Source organism: Palaemon carinicauda, chromosome 19 (genome assembly GCF_036898095.1).
Source record: "Palaemon carinicauda isolate YSFRI2023 chromosome 19, ASM3689809v2, whole genome shotgun sequence".
Taxonomy (NCBI): domain Eukaryota; kingdom Metazoa; phylum Arthropoda; class Malacostraca; order Decapoda; family Palaemonidae; genus Palaemon; species Palaemon carinicauda.
This window is the reverse complement of record NC_090743.1, coordinates 39,773,189-39,787,364: the sequence shown is the minus strand read 5'-3', so window position 1 is coordinate 39,787,364 and position 14,176 is coordinate 39,773,189. Positions and strand designations below refer to the sequence as shown.

At 32.4% G+C, this 14,176-nt stretch overlaps 1 protein-coding gene across 8 annotated transcripts in view; it reads left to right on the top strand.

The window, feature by feature from the left end:
* Positions 1 to 14,176, top strand: part of flfl (serine/threonine-protein phosphatase 4 regulatory subunit 3 flfl) — a 38,809-nt gene that overhangs the window by 19,062 nt on the left and 5,571 nt on the right. For 2 of the 8 annotated variants that reach the window (XM_068393510.1, XM_068393516.1), the window contains exons 8-15: positions 1,563 to 1,757; positions 2,820 to 3,012; positions 3,770 to 3,970; positions 4,175 to 4,344; positions 6,970 to 7,124; positions 8,456 to 8,610; positions 8,765 to 8,916; positions 9,610 to 9,663. In XM_068393510.1, coding sequence (XP_068249611.1) covers positions 1,563 to 1,757; positions 2,820 to 3,012; positions 3,770 to 3,970; positions 4,175 to 4,344; positions 6,970 to 7,124; positions 8,456 to 8,610; positions 8,765 to 8,916; positions 9,610 to 9,663 — 1,275 coding nt within the window. The remainder of the gene's footprint in view (positions 1 to 1,562; positions 1,758 to 2,819; positions 3,013 to 3,769; positions 3,971 to 4,174; positions 4,345 to 6,969; positions 7,125 to 8,455; positions 8,611 to 8,764; positions 8,917 to 9,609; positions 9,664 to 14,176) is intronic. The other 6 variants (XM_068393514.1, XM_068393517.1, XM_068393512.1 and 3 more) reach the window with 5 other exon arrangements.

The window sequence follows — 14,176 nt, the reverse complement described above, 5'->3', positions numbered from 1 at the left end:
CTTATGATAATAAAGTTCAATAGTTCATCAAATTTACCTTTTTGCGAATCGATAAACTCGGACATCACTTAGGTTGTAAGTTGTTGAATAATAGGGAATGACTATTGAAACTGTCAGGGGAACTGTAATACTACTTATAAATAGTACCATATATAAAATTCAGTGAAGAAAAATAGAGGAAACTTCTCGAATGATAATGCTCAGACAACACCGTTGTGGTAGTCTCAAATTATATTATTCACACTATGTCAAGTACAGTACAAATAACATGTACGATAGTAATAAGTAAAGGATATGATAATTTCTTGTTGATCTAGGTTTAAGATAGGTATTCAGTCTAGCATCAGTTGGTTACTCGACCTTCTTATAGTCCCTTTGTGGTAGTCTTGGAAATCATAAGTATCTCCATAAATTGTAGAGACCTTAGAAGTCTTGATTCAAAAAGTTCATGTGATTTTTTACTTTATCGAGAAATGAGGTTACAGGTTGTAGTTATATTAAAAACTTTCAATACTCTGTAAGTGCACTGTATTGCAATTTTTATGAAAAATGAAAGATAGAAAGTAAAAAGTAATAAAATGAGAGAAAATAAGCAAGCCTTGCTCGTTTAATCTACTGTTGCTTTCGGGTCTAGTTTTTTAATGCACTATTCATAAGCTTTGATTAGAACAAAGAGCTGGAGAGGGAGTTGTAAGGTCACCTGATGGTAAATGAACATTATGCTTGGCCCATGCAAATGTTTGTGAATATGGCTACTGATAAGGTTCCTTAGTGATGTTGACCACAGTAAAAAAAAAAAGTCTCAAGTTTATATAATGTCGTAACCATACTGTGTATAATGTTCAACTCTTAAAATCTAAAAATTTGTTTCCAAAATTTAAATATTGAATGAATACAGTATGCAGTATATTTAGCATACAGTATTGTTGATAATATTCACTGTCAATGATACTTTTAGATAAATGAAGAGACTAAGTAAGTTTATTTTTTCTTAATATTTTGTGTAAAATTGTATCTTCAATAAGTGTAATTGAAAATATAATGCATAGGAAATGCAGTTGATAATATGATTATAAAATCTATTGTACAGTAATTTGTCATTTGAAACTGAAAACATCAAGTTTTGGACTTCATATCTTGAAGCTTTATATTTAATTTTTTTAGTTTTCTCGTGAGGTTGCCATGTATTGGAGTTTATTTAACTTGTTTCTTGTCATGTGTTGGCCTGTTCTTATTTTGCTGGATGTTTTTTTTTTTTTGCATTATCCATTGTTATGTGACTTGTGCATAACCAAAATTAATTTGCTTAGCTGGTAAATTAGGCATGCACTTAGGTGTATTACATTCATGCTGGTAAAGATGTCAACAAAACTAATGTTTTGTTTTTATTCAATTCTTATTTGTTCCGACGCTAACAAACCTAACTATTTAATAGGGATTATTTTTTGGCAAAGCTTGAAGATAATCCCTATTGAATAGCTAAAGGTTTGTATGTTAGGAAAAATACAAATTACTTCCAAATCTGTCTTTTTCAGTTAATGCACATATAATTAGGATTTCAGGTATCCGTTTATATTTTACAGACGTTATCCAGCTTAGGAGTTTTATCTGCCTTGGAAATCACTCTGGGATTAGACGACGCAGTTATTAAGTCTGCTTCCATAGATATTCTCAGCTTCATAGTCGAGTTTTCCCCTTCTATGGTGAGAGAGTACATGATGCAGCAGCAACTTAAAACTGAGGAGGTATGTGAAGATGTACGTAAGACCAGAGCAGAAAAGTGTTGACTCTAAGCAGTATTTTGTATTTGGTCATCTCCAGACCAGTCTTGTTTTGTATATTGGAAGATGGGACAATTAAGTCATGTGTTGTATATTGGAAAATGGGACAATTAAGTCATGTGTTGTATATTGGAAAATGGGACAATTAAGTCATTTGTTGTATATTGGAAAATGGGACAATTAAGTCATGTGTTGTATATTGGAAGATGGGACAATTAAGTCTTGTGTCGTATATTGGAAGATGGGACAATTAAGTCATGTGTTGTATAGTATATTGGAAGATGGGACAATTAAGTCATGTGTTGTATAGTATATTGGAAGATGGGACAATTAAGTCGTTGTATAGTATATTGGAAGATGGGACAATTAAGTCATTTGTTTTATATTGGAAAACGGGACAATTAAGTCATGTTTTGTATATTGGAAGATGGGACAGTTAAGTTATTTGTTGTATATTGGAAGATGGGACAATTATTTAGATGAAGAGAAGACCATCATTATTAAAAAAAATGGCGAAAAACAGATGCTCTTGTTTGAAAAGAATAAGTTTATATTGCAAATAGTAATGATTATGGAATGGTCAGAATTGTTTCGGATTGACATGTATGTTTTCTTGTGGTGGTGTGGTGGTTCCATTTGCGGTGTGATAGTAATTACAATGATCTTGAATTTTTTTTTTTAATGTTACTTTAGTGATCCTTTAAGGTTTTGTTTTAGAACAAAAGTTTTGTGATCCAATGAAGGTTCTGTTATAAAATAATGAAAGGTTTGGCATCTATTTAGAGAGAAATATAACATATAATCAACTTCAATTAATTTTATATATCTTTATATGACTTTTCCCGTTCATTTGTAGTCAGTATCGTCTTTTTATCCTTTATATAAATTCTTTGGCTAAAACTTTTCCCCGCTATGCAAGGTTGTTATTTCTTGAAAGCTGTTTCCAATTTCTTGTCTTTGGTGTCCTCCTTTATATAACAACAAATGCTTTTCAAACTTGTTAGCTCTTGCAGCTAACCATCTCCTTTTACATTGTAGGAGCAGTATTTGCTAAACATCATCATAGAGCAAATGGTGGTTGACTCAGATCCTGAAATGGGTGGTGCTGTGCAGCTGATGGGAATCCTACGCATACTCATCGATCCCGAAAATATGATGGCGGCCGTCACAAAGTCTGAGCGGGCAGATTTCCTCACCTTTTTTTATAAACACTCCATGCATTACCTTGTTGGTAGGGGTCATTATGGTTCATATTTTTTGCCTACATAATATATTAGGATTTAATCCTCCTTGTGTTTAGGAAAAGTTGGTTTAGGTATATTTTTATACTTGTGTGACTTCAGGTTGAAGAATATATTTTCTGGTAAAGTTGAAATTTCTTTTTTATATGCATATACAGTATGTTTGATGTCAGCTACCCCCCAAAATTGGGGGAAGTGTCTTGATAAATAGATAGATCCAACAAATTGTTTATTAAAGTTTTATTTCATATGTATTAAATAATGACTAAATGGTTATAATCTTTTTTTATAAGCTGGGTACTACACTATTTTTTTTAATTGATTATCAACTAGTTTGGGAATGAATAAGAATTTTCATCATTCATTTACACATGCAATTTTACAAATTGAACATTCCATTGGTTTTATATTTTTGAGAAAAATATGTGGCTTAAGTTCAGGCACTGTGTCATCACTAGAAGTCCTGTAATCTTTGAGTGTGGATGAAGTGCCTTTATGCATGCAGATACCCTAACACAAAATATAGCTTATAAGATAATGAAGGCCTATAGTTCACAATTTATAAATCACTTATACCCTGGGTTATAAGCAAACTAGAGTAGAACAATCTAGACAATAAAGGCTAGCAGTTCACATAGATGGTTGCAAATCTTCATCTGGTGTATGATTAAAAGCTTGTAGGGCCTTCCAGATAATGAAATCAGTAGAATTTATCCTGAAAGCTAATTGACTTTTTTCTCTTGACAGCGCCGCTATTGTCCAATACGGTCGGGGATGAGGTTGGTCGAGAAGATTATCCGTCTGCACAGCTTCTGGCATTAATTTTGGAGCTGCTTGCATTTTGTGTAGAACACCATACCTATTATATCAAAAACTATATAGTCCAACGTGATCTGCTCAAACGCATCCTGGTTCTGATGAAGTCCAAACACACATTCCTCGTACTCAGTAAGTACAATACAGTTAATTGACTTCTAAACTACAGTAATACGTAATTCCTGTTGCTCTTTTATATATTGTAAAGAATTTCCACTATATTTTGCAGTGACTATTTATTACATGTGATGTACTTGGAATTAATTGCTGTTATTTGTTTGATCTCAGTTAAGTTTTGTAACAATTTTCATGCTAATGAAGGAATATTTCTTTCAGGTGCATTAAGGTTCATGAGAAAAATCATTGGTTTACGGGATGACTTCTATAATCGTCATATTGTTAACTCAAATCTCTTTGCGCCAGTGGTAGATGCATTTGTCCGAAATAATGGGAGATATAATCTCTTGGACTCCGCTATCATTGAAATGTTTGAGTACATTAAAGTGGTAAGTGTTGAAGATACTGTAAGGAAAACAAAACAAAGCTAGAACTAAAAGGACAGGAGGAGATCAGCTAAGTATGAAAAAATGTAGGATTAATGCAGTAGTATACAGTAATTTATCCATACAATTAACAAATTTATGATTTAGAACTATACATAGGCATAAGGAAAAGTATAAAGCCGGCAAAAAATACTGGGAGAATAGATCAAAACAAGCACCCAAATTTTTGTTCTTGATCATCTGTAAGTGTTAATAAACTATATATATCATGGTGGGCGATGTGGTAACGTCCCTGACTGGTGAACGCCATTGTGGCCCTCCTTGGTCCTATCTTGGTTGCTGATCATATGTATATATGATCTAAGCCATTATCCTGCTTGATAGGGCAATGTCACTGTCCCTTGCCTCTGTCATTCATGAGTGAATTTCAAACCTTTAAAGGTTGTTGTCATGAACATTTCTCTATTTTTTTTTTTTGATACATATAAGATTTGAAATTATTTCTCTCGACTCCTGCCGAATTCTTATGTGTAGGTATTCATTTATATCCTGAGCCTGGTTACAGGCTTTACTGAGCAATTATTCATCCTTCCTTGTGATCTTCATTTGCTCTTATCATGCAATTCTGGTATTCAGTAATCCTAATTGCCTCTTGGGACATATTCAGTTACATCTTGTACTGTACAGACAAGGCTCATCTCTGTACCTTTACCTCTTGTGGCCATTTTCTAGATTTTGTGTGTCCCTTAGCTTCCTTTAGAGTCATCATAAGCTTTTGTTTTGCTTATTTAAAATTTGTTGTTAAACCTGCCACTCTTTCACTCTGGATCTAATGTTATGGAAGAGTAACATTACCTAATTAGTAAGTCTTTCATCTAACCTCGCCTTTGCAATCCTTCTTTGAATATTTGTCTTTTCTAATGAATTTCCAAATTTCATGAATACAGTATAATTTCCTCCTTTTATGGTACATTTAAAGGTTTAAAGTTCACTCATGAATGGCAGAGGTAAGGGACAGTGGCACTGCCCTATCGAGCATAATAATGCCCTCAAGACTGACCATATATACATATGATCAGCGCCCAAGCCCCCCTCTCCACCCAAGCTAGGACTAAGGAGGGCCAGGCAATGGCTGCTGATAGTCTACCCCCCCCCCCCCAATCCTTAGCTCACAAGGATGGTGAGGTTACAGAGACCAAAGAAACTAACAATTTTAAGTGGGACTTGAACTCAAGTCTGGCGTTCACCAGTCAGGGACATTACATCAGCTACCACAACCCTGTAATTGTATCGTTAGCAAGACTGATATTGGTAATTTATTACCAATACTAGAAATAGTTTTCTTCCTTTCCTCCAGCACGTAATCCAGTATTTTCATAGCATCATCGTACTGTCTCATTCCCCTGTAATGTCAACATTTGCTGTGCATTGCTTTCTATTTTCTCTTCTTACTTTGTGGGGAAAACTATTCTTACTTTGTGGGTATTTTCCCATTTTAAGTTCTGTTTCCTCTTTGATCTGGTTTTCATATATTCTGGGAAGCTTATCGATGACCAGATTTCCTATTCCATTTGTTCAAGTCGGTTGGGATTTGAGATTGTTCAGGAGCTTTTAAATTTTACGTGATATGAATCTGTCTTGGTAATTATTTTTATACACTACAGTAAAGTTTAAATAACTTCCTATGTTGAAACATGTTGCAAACCATCATGCACAGTTAATCATCTAGAGGTGATGGGTAAGCCATTTCATGAATTGAGCTTGGATCAAAATATGTAGTGTATAGCTACAATTAAAGTTAGACAAGAAGTCTTCATTATCTAGAAATAAATTTATCAGAGTGTGTAGTACATTGAGAAATTTAAATCATAATAGTTTATTAACAAGTACAGTACATTCCTCCAAAAAAATTATCAAATCTTAAAAGCTATGAACAGGTAAAACAAGTCTTACACTATGATAAGTACAGTATGTATGATGAAAATATTTATTTATTTATTCATTTTTTTTTTCTTTAGATTATAACTGATTTTGATGTGCTCTTATGATTAATCTATTTCATGTTCTCAGAAATATATTTAATACAACTTATTTGATAAGGATTATCAATAAATGTAAAAAAAAAAAAAAGATTGTACATACTGCTTTGATATATCTACAAAGTTTATTTTACTTCTTTTTGTCATGGCTGCAGTACATGGGCGTATTTGAAATATTTTGAAGTTTTTTTTTTTTTTTTTTTTTTTTTTTTTTTTTTTTTGAAATTGCCATATGCTTAGTATAAAGATAATCATGTTATTTGGAGAGCTCACATCACAGCGAGGTAATCTTTTCAGTTGAATTTATTATAAGTACCATCAAAGAGTATTGAATAATTGTGCAAGATATTTGTAATGTTTCATATTTAGATAATGCATTATAGGTTATGGAATCAGATTTATTTACTAGATAATTTTCTACGAAACAAATTGCTGTTGAATAGTTATTATCCAAGGCATTTCAATATTATAATTAATCATGGTAATAAACTACAATTAATCTTATTTTTTAGATTATACAGATTTAATTACCCAATAGAAATTTACAATTACAATGGGTTAGCATTCAGAAAATCCTTGTCATTTGCAGGAAGATATAAAGTCTCTCTGGATGAGCGTGGTAGAGAAGTTCGGAGAGGTTTTGTCTCGGGTTGATTATGTCCAGACCTTCAATGCCCTTCGCATGCGGTACGAGCAGCACCAAGACAGACTCAAAGATAGAGAAAGAAGTGCATCGTTGGATGGGTGTGTATGAGTTTAGCCTTTCTACATGTGTCACTAGAAATGATAGGGTTTTCAAAATGTTCATAATTTAGGCAAGATCGGTATCAGGTCATTTTTAAGATGTTCATAATTTAGGCAAGATCCGTATTGGGTCATTTTTAAGATGCCCATAATTTAGGCAAGATCAATACTGGGTCATTTTCAAGATGTTCATAATTTAAGCAAGATCAGTATTGGATCAGTGTTAAGATGTTCATAATGTAGGCAAGATCAGTTTTAGATTATCTTCAAAATGTTTATAACTTAGGCGAGATCAGTATTGGGTCATTTTCAAGATGTTTATAACTTAGGCAAGATTATTATTGAGTCATTTTTAAGATGTTCATAATTTAGGCAAGATCAGTAACAGTATAGGGTAATTTTCAAGAGATAATTTAGTCAAGATCAGTATTGGGTCATTTTCAAGATGTTCGTAATTTTTTCAAGAGATAATTTAGGCAAGATCAGTATTGGGTCATTTTCAAGATGTTCGTAATTTAGGCAAGATAAGTATTGGGTCATTTTCAAGATGTTTATAACTTAGGCAAGATTAGTATTGAGTCATTTTTAAGACGTTCATTATTTAGGCAAAATCAGTATTGGATCATTTTCAAGATGTTTATAACTTAGGCAAGATCAGAATTGGGTCATTTTCAAGATATTCATAATTTAGGCAAGATCAGTATTGGGCAATTTTCAAGGTATTCATAATTCAGGCAAGATCAGTATTGGGTCATTTTCATGTGTACATTTAGTTAGTCACTATAACATAATTGCCTTATGACCCGGCTTCCACATTAATTGAATGCAAATTGTTATTAACTACTCTGGGTAACTTTCCTAGACCTTTATAATGTAGTTTACTGAAGGATTGATGAATTCAAAGAGGAAAAATTTCAGTGCTGTAAATTTGGAGGACTTGGATAGCAAAGTTTTGAGGAACCAAGGGGAATGGATAAGAAAATAGAATGCTAAAAGCTAAGTTTTTTATTTCTTTTTTTAGCTTAGCCTGAAGCTTTAAATTAATGATTTCTTATGACTTCAGTTTCCAGTTGAAAGAATTGATTTTTCTTGTTTAATTGAACTTTTTTTTTTTTTTTTTTACTGTTGATACACTCTTATTCTGGTCCACCTATATGAAAGTTGAGAAATTCTGCATATTTATTTTTATGTGAAACTAATCTTGTCACAGCCAATTTATAGCTGAGTAAAAGTGGACACAACTTTTAATGACTAAGATTCTATCCCACTTATGTATACTGTTGGATAGCACCATTAATATAAAAAACACTTATTATCAACAACTATTGCAGGATTGGAGGTGTTGTTCGGGGAGCTCGGTTTAGAAGAGACGTCCGCGACCTAGATGAGGAGGAGGAAATATGGTTCAACAACGATGAGGAGGAAATTGAGGAAGCAGAGGGTCTATCTGTTCTTCCCACCAGGGAAACTGGCCTTCCAACAGTAGGTCAGTGTCATTACTAATTTCAAGTCTTGTCACAATCTTTGGTTACTTTTATTGATCTGTAAATCACATGAATGGAGATGCAGTATAAAGCCTGTTCAAGAAAGGATCTCATACTTTTGAAAGGTTTAATTTATATTAATTTTTCTATTTGCAGAAAAAGTGGAGAAAGAGAATGGGGCTAGTAAAATGTTAGGTGCCACAGCAAAGCAGGCTTTACTATTGAATAATGGCACCAAAGAAAACAATAATACTGCCTCTCCTCTCTCGCCAGAAAGCAACAAGTCCCCCGTCCCAACGCGCAAGAAGGTAATTTTCATTGATCTTTTTTTGTCATTACTTTTGTGGGTTGAATTATTTGATGAATTTATGTTCATCCAACTCTTGTTGGACAGTAACAAAGAGTAACTAATTTCAGAAGTATGTACTGCTTTACTAATAATAGTAATTATCTCTGGTTAATAAACATGTAGGAAAGGTAAACATACACTCTTCTTAAAAGACATATCAAACATACTGGATTAAGTACAGTATGAAGTAATATCAGGTATAGGGAACCAAAGGAAAGCATAAATGAGGGCAGGGGACAATTTATAATTCATTAGTAGAATACAGCAACCCAGTATTGTATACATCTTTGCTATTTACAATTTTCTTTTACACAAACTAGAATGGGGAAAATTAAAATATGCAATGGAAATATAACATTTTTTTAGTTGAAAGTTAATTGTTTTTGCTTAGTGTAGTTCAGGATAATTAACAATGCGACTAAGTTGGCTTCCTACCCAAGTCTTAATGTAACCCAGACATGAAAATAAGCTCAAGTACAAAAAAAAAAAAAAAAACCTAAAAACCCTTGTATTTTACCAAAGAAGTTGTTAATAAATGCAAAAAGAATATAATGAATATTATGTAATATATTGCATATTTTTGCCAAATAATTTTGAATTGATATTGCAATTTGAGAAATACTTATTTTTCACTCAACGTTTGGCTGACTAGACGAACAAGATCAAGATGAACAAGAAGGTCAAACGGCCGCAAAGTTTTGCTGAGGTGGGATTTACCAAATTTATTTTCATTTTGTTATTTGCTGTGGATAGACAGTGACTAGTTTGTATATACAAAGGAACAGTCAAAACAGTTGTAGCAGCAGTGATCCTGCACTTTCAAAATACACCATGGTATTGCTGCTTTTCCTTCCAATCTTGCTTCCAGTATACATAATATATAATCCAGCCATATATTTTTGTTTCCTGACAAACAGTTTGAAAAAACTATGTAGATATTGAATGAAATACTTTTATTATAGTTTTTTTATGTATATGGTATATATACAAACCTATTAATCATAAGTTGCCTTATCTGTTGGTGGAAGCATGGTACCTGCAGTAATTTTTAAAATTAATATTAAATGAAATCACATCGACAGAAGACTAGTTGCCAAACAAGAGAAAAATACAGCACTAGAATAGTGTGAATATTTTGAAACTTGAACTTTGAAATGTTCAAGGAAACATTATGATTTTGTTTATGTTATTACCTGCTCTGAATTTATTTTTTCAGGGTTTAAAGTTTGTACTGCCCCTTTCATTATTTTCAAGTCGAATACATGAACATTATTGTAGTGTTTTCAAAAATGAGAAGTATTGCGACACTAATTAGGTATATGGATGAACTTAGAATCCAAAAATGTTGACTTAAGTTAAGTAACGCATGTAAATACATAGGTGGTGAAGTTGACGAATGTGCTCTGATGTTGTGAGGACCTGGACTATCACATACCTGGTCCACCAATGACAGACCGCTCTCTTATTCCGGTAATATTTGCGTGACCTGATCAAGTTAAGCATGTTTCGATAATTTTTTGACATAAGCATTGTTGAGGTTCTAAGACTGCTTGCTAGATTAATATTAATGATGCATTTTGCTATTTCTTTGCTTCTCTTAGAATAAACACAAGACCTAAACCCCCCCTCCCCCCCCCATATACAATATCTCATCAGTTCTAAATAAAATCTAGGCTAACAAAATACATTCAACTATTTTATTTCGAGTTCATTCACAACTTCCTTCAAAGAAAGTGTTGTGTATGTATAGTCTTGATGCAATACTTAATGCATAAAATAGAGATGAAAATAACACTATACTAGACATGACAAAATAAAAAAGAAGCTTTTTAAACAAACTACATTTAATTGCAAAGAAATACCTGTCTAACTCTACACGGACTGTTGTTAAGGAATCTGTGTAACATCTAGCAGAACTAGATGGGAATTGTGGCATATTGCAATACAGTGAACCCTCGTTTATCGCGGTAGATAGGTTCCAGTCGCGGCCGCGATAGGTGAAAATCCGCGAAGTAGTGACACCATATTTACCTATTTATTCAACATGTATATTCAGACTTTTAAAACCTTCCCTTGTACGTAGTACTGTTAACAAACTACCCTTTAATGTACAGAACACTTAATGCATGTACTACAGTACCCTAAACTAAAACAGGCACAAATATTAAAGGTGATTTTATATCATGCATTTCCTAAACATGCTAAAAAACACGATAAAAAATGGCAACCAATGCTTTGTTTACATTTATCTCTGATCATAATGTAGAAACAAACTGGAGGTAGAGCTTTGCTTATTACCCAGACATATTTCCCATAGCCTACTTTAGATATATATATATATATATATATATATATATATATATATATATATATATATATATATATATATATATATATATATATATGTGTGTATATATATATATATATATTTATATGTATACACATATACATACCTACATATATACATAAATACATGCATACATATATATATATATTACTGTATATATATGGGTTATGGAAAAAATCCGCGAAGTGGTGAATCCGCGATGGTCGAACCGCGAAGTAGCGAGGGTTCACTGTACTGTACTTACTAGTCCACACATGGTTTTGTACTGCATTACCTTCTCTACAACTTTCTTGGTTTACTTAAAACGATGTCATTGAATTACTGCAAAAACATCTCAAGATGAATATTTACCAATTAATTTGTGTAATCTTTTATGACCAAAATTCTAATCTTCACAGACCTGAGTTTACTTGAATATTTTCTTGCATACCTCAATTTACTTGGATATTTTTTCGTGTTAACCTTAAATCTCATTTTCATTCACAAATAGAATTTCTTAATAGTTTAATTTACTTTTATTTTGCTATTTTTAACTCATGGTTTCATATTCAAACCAATCTACATGGAAGTCTGTACAAATTCTTATGTTTGTGTATCCGCTACCAATACAAGAGCCCATTTCCCCCCTCCATTTATGGGGTGATATTAAAGGGGACCGTTCGCTATGTCCTGCATATATTTTTTCTAATGATTCAAAATACACAATTTTTATATATGCTTTAGACATATAATAACTTCATTATAAAAAAATTTAAAGTAATTTGATCAATAACTTTTATTCATTAGCAAAAATCGTGATTTTGAAAAAAAAACTTCTTTATAAATCGAATAATTCCGTTTGAGATTTTTTATTTTCCTTTTTTTTTTATGAATTTTTTCTTCTTTTTTTTTCGCCTAGACGAAAAATAATCATGAACTAAAAAGAAAAGGGAAAATCAAAATTGTGGGATTTTTATTCCTCTTTTCAATGATATTTTTCTCTGTAAAATTGAACAGTAAATGAGAAAAATGTACCTAAGTGTAAAAAGGTATGTTTTTGAGTTTTGAGCTCCCAAGGATTTGCTATAAATTTTTTTCTTTATTTCTTAAAATTTTTCATTTAAAAAATCAAGATAACATTATGATAATCTTACTTCGTCCTTTTGTTGTTTATTCCTACATGAGGATCCTAAACGAGGTATTTAAACCCTAAACTTACTGCTGCACTCGGTGTAAGGGTGTCATGAGCTGCCAGCGGCCTCTCATTCTTGCCAGTGTTTTTGTTAGAATGTTTAAGTTTTGTACTCTTTTTCATGTTTCCCTCTCCTTATGGTTCTCTTTTGTTGGTCTCGGCTTACTTTTTATTCTTTTTTTTTTACCTTAGGTAACATTGGCCTTGCTATAAAGTTCACGAAGACTTTGTAAAAACAATGTACATACGAACTGCAAGTAAACAAACACACATGCAACGCAATTTCTATACGTCTTTGGAAACTGGCTGTTCTTCTCGTAGACCACAGTTTACGTTCACCTACCTTCTACCAATGCCTTCCATCTCTGCCAGACGTACGAGATTTTGAAATACAGTATATGTGAAAAAATCGCTATATAAATTGAAAATAAACATGCAAAGACGATACTGTCAAACTCAGTCATGCAGACGCCACAGTAAAGATTACGTCATCATTTAAAGACCGCTTTATCTTCATTATTTATAAGAATAGTTGGCTGAAACTTCTGAAGAGCATGTACATATGATATGTTTCTGCATTCATAGAAACAAAAGAACGATTTTTTATTTTTTAAAGTTGTTCTCTCAAACACCATAGCAAACGGTCCTCTTAAGTGAACGAAACATCCTTAGTTACTATTGAAGTTACTGTTGATTTGTACATTATTTCCAGCCAGTTAATTAAATACTAAATTGAAGGGAAAAAAAGTACCGAGCAGGATGAAAAATTAATGCTGTTCACTAATAAACTGTATAAGTAAGAAACTATATCTGAAAAGGTTACTACTCTACTCTGACTGGCTTAGATGCATAATGGAAACACGCTAAAGCTCACATTTAAAGAAATCTTGCCCTCTGTTATTACAAATGTTATTTTGTTCTTTATAAAATTATTTCTTGAGAAAAGATAAATTTTGGTCCCTATTTAGATGAACTGTGGTAAAATAATATAAAGTTATATTACATGGAAATAATTGCAATTATACCTTGTAAAAATAAAAATTACATAATTGAAAATTTGATGAATTCATTTTTGATTGTGAAATTTTTTGTTTAATTTTTTAAGCCTTTTATGTGATGAAGCAAAAAGACCAAAACAAGCAAAACTGCTTTTGCTTTGCCCTATTGACTGATTAATGATGGTGCAAGAAATACGGTTTAGCTAATTGCATTCAGAGAGATGTATTTTGATGGTAAATTCCTCTACTTTGGAACTCAGGTAACATAGCTATTGGAACAATGTGAGAAAGAGACTGCAAACTAATTGCACGAATGCAACACACATGATTGAAAGCAAGATATGTAAACAAATGCAGCTCTAACATTTTTGCATCCTTACTGTGATTTAAGCATCTAACAACCCATTACTGTTAAGAGTTCCAGGATATGTGTAATTAAGCAGTTGTATGTATAATTACCTCTATTGTTAGCCAGTCTAAGGTGTGGTATAGAATAGCTTTCCACAAACCTGCTAAATCACTACTCTGGAAAGGCTCTAGATCCATGTGCCTGACTATCAATGGAGAACTTTTATATAATTGGGGTTTTTCTTGTTTATATAGATCATGAATCGTCCATCAAAATTTCCAGGTTTAGGGATATATGTCATGAAAATATGGAATACAGTAGTAGTTACCCGGTCACATTGCTCTGCAAGAGGGA